This window comes from Phyllobates terribilis, unplaced genomic scaffold (genome assembly GCF_046119375.1).
Source record: "Phyllobates terribilis strain yellow unplaced genomic scaffold, ASM4611937v1 Scaffold_3__8_contigs__length_932513732, whole genome shotgun sequence".
Classification (NCBI taxonomy): Eukaryota; Metazoa; Chordata; class Amphibia; order Anura; family Dendrobatidae; genus Phyllobates; species Phyllobates terribilis.
This window is the reverse complement of record NW_027362763.1, coordinates 65,706,368-65,718,409: the sequence shown is the minus strand read 5'-3', so window position 1 is coordinate 65,718,409 and position 12,042 is coordinate 65,706,368. Positions and strand designations below refer to the sequence as shown.

General features: G+C 42.6%; 1 protein-coding gene across 2 annotated transcripts in view; it reads left to right on the top strand.

Moving 5' to 3' along the window:
- LOC141258810 (cytochrome P450 2C5-like) overlaps positions 1–12,042 on the top strand; it is a 63,231-nt gene that overhangs the window by 15,731 nt on the left and 35,458 nt on the right. For both annotated transcript variants that reach the window (XM_073673956.1, XM_073673957.1), the window contains exons 7-8: positions 555–696; positions 6,979–7,163. In XM_073673956.1, coding sequence (XP_073530057.1) covers positions 555–696; positions 6,979–7,163 — 327 coding nt within the window. The remainder of the gene's footprint in view (positions 1–554; positions 697–6,978; positions 7,164–12,042) is intronic.

Below are 12,042 nucleotides of genomic sequence, written 5' to 3'. Positions count from 1 at the left end.
GTCAATGGCGGCAAAAGAGCAGCGTTTCCGCAAAATTAATTGACATGCTGCGGATTTTTGACCGCAGCGTTTACGCTGCGGAAAAATCCGCATCATGGGCACAGCACATGCGGATTTCAATTGGGGAACATTGCTTCCCTTCTACCATGCGTTTTTCATGCGTTTCCGCGGCGTTTACGCAACTGCAAAAACGCCGCGGAAAGCATTAAATACGCATCGTGTGAACTCAGCCTAACACACAGCCTGATATATTTCATGAATCAAGAAGACAAAATATATAGAATATATTTAGAAGACAACAATTCAAAAAGTGAGCCACAGGCTGGACTGTGGAGATGAGAATTTTCATTACCTAAATTTTTTTTACATGGTATAATATACAAGCACATAAAAACACATCTCTAAATGCCGACACAGTACAGTGTGGGTTACAAAAAAAGCTGACAAGCAAAATCCAGAGATTTGACCATAAAGTTTGCTGAAATAATAGTGTAAAACAATGAGAATAATCACATTATTGTAATGCGATATATGTGATATATTTTACTTCTTAGGAAAAGCCAAATCCTGGATTATACTTCACCAATGAAAACCTTACAGTGCTGGTTGCGGACCTCTTTTCTGCAGGCATGGAGACCACTTCAACCACCCTGAGATGGGGCCTTCTACTGATGATGAAATATCCAGAAATCCAAAGTAAGAGACCTGCCTTTATGTGTGGGATTATATCATGTAAAGTACATATTATCTACTTCTCTGTCTCTAATTATCTTCTGCTCATCATTATGGTGGCCTCCATAGTGTTTGAGCTGCTGCTCTCAACTGTGAACTGCAGTTAAGAAATTTTCTTTACAGCAGCTACATTGAAAATAACAAAGTCAGAAAAACCAATGACATCTAGGGGAGAATGTAGTAGGCATGCTCTCTGACTTCTAATATATTGGTGGGGGCGCTGATAAGAGGTACACTCAATCCTGCAGCAGATAAAAGCAGCTACCACAAGCTGAAGGGAGATTACCAGATAACCAATATATGTATATTGGTTACTGTGAAGAATATTCAAGATAATCCCTGTGCTTTCAGCACTGTCCAGAGCGTATGGATGGGGAGATATCAGGCACAGCCTTGCAGAGGCCCCTTGGGCTCCGATGCTTGGCATCCACGTGTAGCAGGGTGCCGTCTTGGTCCGATGACTCCAATACCGACCCTCTGGGATCGTCCATTAAGGAGGTATAGCCCATTGTAGTTTTTTGGAGTTTAGACCGGGGTGGAGACTTGGGGGCAACCAGAGGGCAGTAGTTGGAGTGACCCAGAGAGTTTGAAGGTCCCCGCAGATAGAGCCCAGTGTCTTTTTTCCTGGGGAGCCTGTGAAGTCACGTCATGTGGAAGCAGTCCGTCAACCAAGAGAGGGCCCACAAGCCTCCCATGTGGCAGTTCTTCCCCCAAAAGCCAGGTCGTCCATCTGACCGGTAACTGACTCGTAATATCTGCTTGATATCTTTTGTACCCCTACTATTGTGTTTGCAACGCTGATCATTGTGTATGTATAACCCTTATGTATATAGTGTAATGTCTAGTGTGCCCTTAAAGCAATTAAATATATAGTTTAAACCTGGGCTGTTCTTTTATCTCGATACACAAACTCTCACGTCCGTTGTTTGGTCTAATGAACACGCTACTGGGCTGGTTTCTATCTAATACCATGTGCTCCATCTGACATAATTGTGACGTCAGGCAGGTGGCGGGGTGTGGATCCATCACAAGTGGTGGGAGCGGTGGGATTCTGCAGGGTCTCTCTGTTGCCATTTCTTCACATTGGTGGCATCAGTGGGATTCTGCAGGGTCTCTCTGCTGCCATTTCATCACAGTTACCATGCTCAGAGGTCACTACACTGCGAGAGGGAGGAGGAGGAGCTGTCTCCTTCACTTATTGTTAATGGTGATTTATGTGAAAGGATAAAATTGGAGTGATACTGCAGTGCCCAGTCTTGGCCCTTTTCTGGTCTACTAGCCACTATGGTCACATTAAATCTCATTAAAGGTGAAAAAGGAGTTAACGTAACAGAAATGTGTGCCTAATTGAGCACTAACCTATGTTTCATGTCTACGGCTTTCAAAGAACTTTTTGTCCAAGTATAACCTCAGTGTTTCTCTATGAGAGAAGCAGCTGCAAAAGATATACCAATACACATACACAAAAGATATACCAATACACACAGATATACCAATACACATCCCAATACACACTGGTCCCTAGCTGTCTGTTTCCCGAATACATTTAGCCTCTGTGTAATAATTACTCCCCCCCTCCAACCATGATTTTTTAAGCATACTTCCTGCGGCTCCTCCACTCCTGCACACACCTGACCCACCCCATGTGCCGTTCAGAGCTCCATAAATCCAACGAGCCAGATCTGGCACAGACTGCGCTGGCTATAAAGGGTCGCTTTTAAGGGTCTAAAAATGAAATATGCCAGAAAGGGGCCAGAAGTGACCAGAAGGTACGAGTAACTATTTACTAATTGTACTTAGCTTCTCTTTCTCAATCACACTTAACTTTCATTATGTTACATATGCCCATACTGTTTTTGCCACACTAATCCTCACTCTCCTTCGCTATCCCCAAACCCCAGCACCTTGTAACCATATAATCATCTCTCTTTCCCTCTTACCTCCCCACCTGATCTCATCTACAGACCTGCTCCACAACCTCAGATCTATCCTACCAAAGCATAACACAAGCAGGACACTCTCCTTCTCCCACCTGCTCTCCCTCTCTCTGCTTATTTTCACTGCAGGCAACATATCTCCCAATCCTGGACCCCCACAGCTTGCACCTTCCACTAATTCCCCCATCTATCGCTTCAAAACAACTGAAAACTACCGCAACCTCTCCTATGTAAAACCCGTTCCCCAGACGCCCATCCCCCTGCTCCCTCTCTCTAGAGCACTCTGGAATGACTTCTCTATCTGCAACAAGCTCAATTTTGTTCACAACCTCTTTACCTCTCTCAATCGCTCCTTCCTGGGCATCACAGAGAGATGGCTGACACCCTCGAACACTGCCTTTCTTGCTGGGCTGTGTTACGGTGGCTGGCACTTCACCCACACTCCTCGCCCTGGTAACAGACATGGTGGAGGAGTGGGTCTTCTCCTTTCTAACAACTGCACCATTAGCCCTACCCAATCTCAACCCTCCCTTATTCTCCCTTCTTTTGAAGTCCACTCTGTCCGCATCTACTCTCCCTCCAACCTCCAAAAGGCTGTCATATACTGACCCCAGGCCTAGTCACTGCCTTTATTGACCAATTCTCGACCTGGCTTCTATACTTTCTCTCTGCTGACATTCCCACAATCATCATGGGTGAATTCAACATCCCCACCGACACTCGCCAGTAAACAGCATCCAAACTTCTGTCACTTACTTCATCTTTTGGAGTTACTCAGTGGTCCTCCTCAGCCACCCACACAGATGGACACACACTAGACCTTATCTTCACCCAACTCTGCTCCCTATCTAACCTCACAACCTCCCACCTATCCCTATCTGACCACGATCTACTCACTTTCTCATCCCTGTCCTCCTCACCTGTCACCCATGTCCAGCAACTAGCACACCCCCCCAGAAACCTTGCACATCTAGACACCCACACACTTTCTGACTCTATTCTACCCCTGAGATCCATATCTTCACTCCACGACACGAAGAAAGCACATTCTCAAGATGATTTCACTGCATTCAAACAAGCAACACTCGCATTCAAATCAGCCCTCAACTCGGCAAAACAGGCCTACTTCACAACCCTCATATCTTCCCTATTCCACAACCCCAAACAGCTATTCAACATTTTTAACTCTCTCCTCTGCCTTCCACTGCCCTCTCCAACGTCCATCATCACTGCTGAGAAGTTTGCCACACACTTCAAAAACAAGATTGATTAACCAAGGCAAGTCTTTACTGTCCAACCACCACAACCCCATTGTTTTCCAGACAATTGCCATTCCCCCATAACCTCACTTCCCAACATTACGGAAAGAGACCTTACTTGTCTCCTCTCCAAATCACACCTCACCACTTGTGCACTCAACCCCATCCCATCCCACCTCCTCCCAAACCTCACCCCCACACTCATCACATCCCTAACCCATCTCTACAACCTATCACTAACTTCTAGTACCTTCTACATGCCACAATCATGCTCATCATCAAAATGCCATCCCTCAACCCAACCGCCTTGTACAGCTACCACCCCATATCGCTGCTCCCATTTGCCTCCAAACTCCTTGAGCAACACGGTCACACTGAACTTTCCTCTCACTTCTCATCTAACTCTCCCTTTGACAACTGACAATCTGGCTTCCACACCCACCATTCCACTGAAACTGCCCTTACCAAAATCACCAATGACTTACAGCCAAAGCTAACAGACAATTCACTGTACTCCTTCTTCTTGACCTGTCCTCTGCTTTCGAAACAGTTGACCACTGCCTCCTACTACAGATCCTCTCTTCCTTTGGCATTAAATACCTTGCCCTAACTTGGATCTCCTCATACCTTTCTAACCACACATTTAGTGACTCCCACTCCAATACTACCTCCTCACCCCGCTCCCTCTCTGTTGGAGTACCTCAAGGCTCTGTCCTATTACCGCTACTCTTCTCAATCTATATCCTTGGCCCTGGACAGCTTATAAAATCCCATGGCTTCCAGAACCATCTGTACACTGATGACACCAAGAGCTAACTCTCTGGCCCAGACATCACGTCTCTGCTGTGCAGACTCCCAGCATATCTAGCAGCCATATCCTTCTTCTCCTCCCGCTTCCTTAAGCTCAATAGATAGATAGAAACATGTCAGTCACATATATTAGAAGTACCGTGACAGTGTTGGTTACTGTACCTGTCATTTAGTGTTAAAGGAATTCTAAAAAAAAAATTAGTGTGTTCATGCACCGTCTCTTTAAAAAAGCCGGCCGGCAATTCAGCATCGGTACCCGACAATTTATAACAGAAAGAATAGAGCATCACACATAGATTAGATAGATAGAAACATGTCAGTCACATATATAAGAAGTACAGTGATAGTGTTGTTTACTGTACTTGTCATTTAGTGTTAAAATAAAGGATTTATTAAAAAAAAATTGGCTTGGGTTCCCCGTAATTTTAGTCTCTAGCGGAGGTTAAGCTGACGGCTAGGGCAGATGTTTGAAGCCTGGGAAGGGGGTAATACCCACGGAGCTTCCCATGCTACTAATATCAGCCCCCAGGTGAATACCTAGCCTTTACTAGCTATTAAAATGGGGGACCCCCAAAAAAATGATGTGCGGTCCCCGCTATTTTAATTGCTAGCAAAGGCTAGGCAGACAGCTGGGGGCTGATATTAATAGCCCAGGAAGGGTGCCATGAATATTGGCCCCCTCCCAGGCTAGAAACACCTGCCGCCAGCCGCCCCTGAAATGGCGCATCCATAGGATGCGCCAATTCTGGCACTTAGCCTTGCTCTTCCCACTGCCCTGTAGCGGTGGCAGTGGGGTAATAGGGTTGGGGTTGATGTCAGCTTATAATGTCAGCTGACATCAAGCCCAGGTTAGTAATGGAGAGGCATCTATAAGACACCCCCATTACTAACCCCATCGTCAAAGTTCCAAAAAAACACAAACACCCAGAATAAAGTCCTTTAATTGAAATAAACACACAATTCTTTATTGTTCTAAATTAAACCATACTTACCATCACGCCCATTCCAGCTGAAGCCAACGATCTCCTGCAATAAAAGTAAAATAATAAAGCAACATCATCCTTACCTTTCCATGGTTCCCACGAGAGCTTCAGCTCTGCTACATTCACATGACAGGCTGGATGGCAGCAGAACGCTGCCGTCCAGCTTGCCATGCGGCAGACACTGAGAAGCGCAGGCATGCTTGCGCTGTGCAGTGTCTGACTGTGACGGCATAAAGATGAGCCGAGGTCATGTCCAATGAACTCAGCTCACCTCATGCATTTTAATAGCTAGTAAAGGCTAGGTATTCAGCTGGGAGCTGATATTAGTAGCATGGGAAGCTCCGTGGGTATTACCCCCTTCCCAGGCTTCAAACATCTGCCCCAGCCGTCTGCTTAACCTCCTCTAGAGACTAAAATTACAGGGAACCCAAGCCAATTTTTTTTTTAATAAATCCTTTATTTTAACACTAAATGACAAGTACAGTAATCAACACTATCACTGTACTTGTTATATATGTGACTGACATGTTTCTATCTATCTAATCTATGTGTGATGCTCTATTCTTTCTGTTATAAATTGTCGGGTACCGATCCTGAATTGCCGGCCGGCTTTTTTAAAGAGACGGTGCATGAAAACACTAATATTTTTTTTAATAAATCCTTTAACACTAAACGACAAGTACAGTAAGCAACACTGTCACTGTACTTCTTATATATGTGACTGACATGTTTCTATCTATGTAATCTATGTGTGATACTCTATTCTTTCTGTTCTAAATTGTCGGGTATCGGTGTATGCCGCTGCTGAATTGCCGGCTTTTCATGTTTCACTGTGAGCACTGTTCCCATCGATTTGGGCAACCACTGTAATGCCACAACCACCATGCCTGTGGCATTACAGTGAGTGGCAGACAATCCCTGCATGATTGGTGCTCTAAATAGCGCCAGACATGCAGGACACGCTTTTGGTGCACGAACAGTTATCGAACATAACCTCGAACAGCCGAATTTTTTGCAAATCGTTCGCGTTCGTCGAACGACTCGAACACCGCCCAAAACGTCAGCAGATATCAGAGCCGGCTGCAGCCAGAGGTCACATGATGCCTGTGAGCGGCCAATGATAGTGCCGCTCACAGGCAGTATCTGCAACGTAAACTGATTACAGATGAAAAACAGATGAAAAACATGATGAAAAAACTGTTTAATAAATACTATTTTAACATATGATTTCATGTTTCTTTTAAACTTGTGAAATAGAAAAGGTCCAAAGTGAAATTGAGAGAGTTATTGGTTTGGCCGAACCCCAAGTTAGTCATCGTAAAGACATGCCATATACTGATGCCGTCATCCATGAGATTCAACGTTTTGGAAACATTGTTCCAACCAATGTGCCCCACGCTACCACTCAAGATGTCAATTTTAGAGGATATCGAATACCTAAAGTAAGAATAATAGATATAGAGGTTTATTAGTCTTCTTGTTTTTTTGGGAACACGTGTGCTCTACCTTGGCATGTAAAACAAGGCTACTTGAACATGGTCATATTCAGTGGCCATAGAACATATAGGCCCATACTGCCCATTACTCTTCAGAGTTAAACCCATACACTAAAGCAACAGGATAAACTTACAGTCACAAAACTGCTCTTCACATATTTGGGTCAAAAGGACCAAGCATTTGTTTCTCTTTTTTTTCCCAAAAGTCGTAACTCTTTATTATTTCTAGCAATTCACCTGTTTTACAGATTGTTTTTGTGTGATGATTTTTATTTTTCAATGGAAACTTTTTGGGATACATGTAATATATTGATGGTTTTTATTACAACAATTCTACCTTAATTTTTTTGCATTTCTTCTACTGTTTATCATCATGAGTAGCATAAAAGGGAATCTGTCACAAGAAAACGCTATTAACCTGCAGATGTTTGGTTAATCTGCAGGGTAATAGAGTTCTGAAAAAACTTTATTCCTCCCGATAACCTTAGGGTTTTAGTCATGGGGCAGAACCAGCATGGGTTCCGTAACCGCTCTTAGTATAGCGCAACCACACCCAGAGTCTGACTGACTGCAGCTTTGTATATGGGCTGGCTGTTAGTCAGTGCCGGGGATGTAGTTCAAGCCACCTTTGTCTATACACAGAGCGGTACTCGAAACCGCACTAGCGTCATCCCGGTTACTGAACCTGAACTTAGTTTTTCACATTGCTGTGGATTGTAATCATTTTATGCTGTTGTTTTGCAGCACTTTTTCAGGCTACTCTCAGGCATAAATCTCCTGAAAAAGACAATGTGTGCATATACCCCTGTAGGTTAATTCTTTCGGCCTTCAGAATTAAGACATCTTGTGCAGATCCCCTAACTTACTGTATATTTTTCGGACAATAGAGTTGTGTTAGGTTTTGTGTTTTAGGAGCATGCAGAAGGTTTTATTGGAACCTTTTAGGGTACATTTTAAATTTGATCACTTTTTCTGAAGGAGAAAAAAATCGCAATTCTTCAATTAAATTTTTATCTTTTCAACATTTTGCTCTCTGAAAAAATATTCTAAAATTGTTTTAGTTCGGACAGCTATGGATGCATTAATAGCATTTTTTTATGTCTTAGTTTTTTTTTTAAATAACTAGAAATGGGATTGATTTAAAGTTTTACATTTTGGGATTTTTAAAAAAAAAATTGTCATGTTTTTCTTGATTTTTTTTTACCCTTTAGGAGATTTTAACCTATTTAATCGCTTGTACTGTACACTACAGTATTTATAGTCCTGCTCATTATTATTGGCACTCATGACGTTTAAGTAGATAATGTAGAATAACCCCTAAAAAAAATAATCAAGTGAAACAGTTTTTTTGTATAGAGCACTCATGTTAAATACAAAGGAGCAAATGATAAACAATAATTTAAAACAAAAAACAATGGGAGGGAAAAAAAGAAAAACCTAAAGCTTGCTGTGTCACTGGTATTGGTACCCTTTACAATCATATAGTATGGAAATATATTTTAACTTGCCTGTAGTCAATCACAAAAGGGATTTTCCTGTGATTAATTGTCAGTGCCCATGTGACATGAATTAGCCAATGACATCAGTCTTTTTAAAAGCCACATGGTAGGCCCTGTTCCTTTGTCACAATGGCAAAGACAAAGGAGCTGCCTGAGGACATCAGAACTGATATTATTAGTAAACACAAGACTTCCAAAGGCTATGTGGCCATCTCCAAAGACCTTGATATCCCAGTTTCAACAGTGCGCTATGTTATTAAGACATTTGCCAACATTGACCTGTCAAGAACCTCCCTGCACGTGGGGGAAAGAGGAAAATTGACAAGAGATGTCTTCGAAGGTTGGTGCAAATAGTGGAAAAGATCCAAAGACCTGAAGTTCAACCTGGAAGAGTCTTGGGTCATGGTTTGAACAAGTACCATATGCCGCACACTAAACCAAGCAGAGCTTTATGGGCAAAGGCCAAGGAAGAAACCATTGCTGAAGAAAATATCTAAAAAGGAATGACTGATTTTTGCCAAAAAGTACCTTGACAAACCACAATCCTTCTGGGAAAATGTTCCGTGGATAGATGAAACAAAAATAAAGCTTTTTGGCAATGGAGAGCAACAGTATGTTTACAGAAGGTGCAATGAAGCTTATTAGGAAAAGAACACCTTACCAACAGTTAAGCATGTTGGAGGATCCATAATGCTGTGGGGTTGCATTGCTGCATGTGGTAATGGAGGCCTTGTCCATTTCACAGGAATCATGAAATCCGATAAATCTCAAGAGATTTTAGAGCAAAATGTCCTTGCCAGTGTAAGAAAACTTGAGTTGAGTCGAAGATCATGGGTCCCCCAACAAGACAATGACTCAAAGCACACACCCAAAAGTACACAGGAATGGATGAAAAATTAAAAATGGACTGATTTAAAATAGCCAGCAATGAGTCCTGACTTCAATCCCATTTGAAATCTTTGGGGTGAGCTGAAATCTGACATTGGGAAAAAGAACCCTGCAAACATTCAAGAGCTTAAACAAACTGCAAAGGAAGAGTGGGAGATAATTCCAGTTGAGAAGTGCAAGAAGCTTATATATGGCTACATGAAACATTTGGAGGCTGTCAGCAATGCCAAAGGGTGTGTAACCAAGTATTAATTAAGGGTGCCTTTATTGCTGCACATGCTGTTCATTCTGTTTCTTCTTTGAAATTGCAACATGGAATTTAAAAAACAATGTTTTATTGTTGTATTACTGTGGACCACTAATAAAAATATCCTGAGGATATAAATTTGGTACATTTCCATTTATTTCTGATGTCTATGAAAAAAATGAAGGGGTGCCAATAATGGCGAGCTGCACTGTATAAAATATATTACAATCAAAATTTAGATATAAGGGGATGATGTATGCGTGTAGGATTTTTTCTCTTTTTTTTATAGTGACTTTATTCAGTTTCAAAATAATGCAATAAAATATGAATTCAAAAAAAGCCTCCTAATTCAACACTCAATTTCTATGAGTCATTTTAAATTATGGTGATGCTCTATATTATTTTTTTGAACAGCTTTTAAACTGTTTACTTTTTTTAAACAGTAAAAATAATTACTGTTATTTAATTGTTTTATTTGTGAACACATTTTGAGTTTTGATTGCATGATATGGATAACTTATCTCCCAATACAAATTTATACCTTTACAGAAAAGCAGACTGGTAAAAATGCAAGTAAACCTTACTGTTAAGAAATAAATACTTTATAGAATACCAAAGGGACAAACTTTAGAAAGGAGTGATATGTAGTGATGAGCGGCACTAAAATGCTCGGGTACTCGTTGTTCGAGTCAAGCAAATTAGAATGCTCGAGTGCTCGGACCGAGTAACGAGCCCAATGTACGTTTAAGGGGAACTCGAGCATTTTTCCGGCGGCTCCCCCGGTGGTCTGCAGAGGGCCTAAAATTTGCCCAAATCGATGGGAACAGTGCTCAAATGACATGGGAACAGCATGGAGAAGACCCCTGGAAGCATTTCTGACTCCCAGGTCACTGCTGTCAACAACGTTGTCAGAGGTATTACGCCACTTTTACAGACTCACAAAAAAACATGCAAAAACGAAACCAAAATGGATTTTTCTGGGAAACATGTTAAAGAACATCCTTTCCAGGGTAATGACTTGCATATAAGGCAAAATTAATAACCAAAAACAAAAATGCTCCTCCACACCTTGGGCTATGTTCACACGTAGTGTTTTTGATGCATTTTTGCACTTTTGCATGGCTTTCAACCAAGACAAATGCATTCACTGGGAAATGTCATTTTAACATTTTACAACCTTATCTAGCCATGTGGTGTGTGAAACGTCATCAGACACATGCATACAGTGCTGAAAAAACATGGGAACAGCATGGGGAAGACCTCTGGAAGCATCTGTGACTCCCAGGTCACTGCCTAAAGCTGTGCCCATCATAAGTGATCCTTGGCGCATGCGAAGATGCTTCCCGCCATGCACCTGTCATTGCAGACTTGCAGCAATCACCGTCCACGTCCTTGTCCCAGTGCAATGCTTGTTGGAAAGCAAGCGCTAGTATGTAGCCAGCCACCCTCCCACAGGTGACAATATTAAACTGCCAGATTTTTGGACTGCTGCTTGAACTTGAAATTTGGCCTTTAAGGCTCTTGGAGGCGGAAGCTGTCTACCACCTGTCTACAACTCTCAGTGAGAGTTGTATTTCACAACAGCCATATTCTTTAGCTTGGTGAAAGGACAGGCATAGAGGGAAACAGTATCTACTTTGGGTGTCATTTCTCTCAGGAAGTCCTCTAATGCAGCTTGTCGCATAGGCATTCCAACATCACGCTCACACTTGTTGGTGGTGCTTCGCCACACAAACATCTTTCTTTGTCCTTTAATTTCATGACTACAGAGTTGAGCAATGGCCTGATCTGCAATGCGGTTAGAGAGACAACATGCATAAGCACGTCCAATACACATTAAAAAAGCAGCCATAGAGTGTCCGGGAACCTTCCCACACACTTTTCTTAGCCATGGCTGCTTCTCGGCAGGGTTGGACGGACCCACCAGAGAACCGGAGACTCCTCCGGTGGGCCCTGGCTTCTCTATCAGGAGAGTTCATAGTGCCGAGGGGAGGCCATGATGATGATAGAGGCCACCATCTTCTTAGTTTTCTGTTACTTGGAATGCAAGCGCAAGCATGCAGCCAGCCATCCACTGGCCGCAATAGTAAAATGACAGATTTCTGGGCAGCTGCTTGCACTTGAAAGGTGGCCTTTTAGGTTCATGGAGGAGGAAGCTATCTACAACCTCATGTCGGCGGCTGGGTGTCCA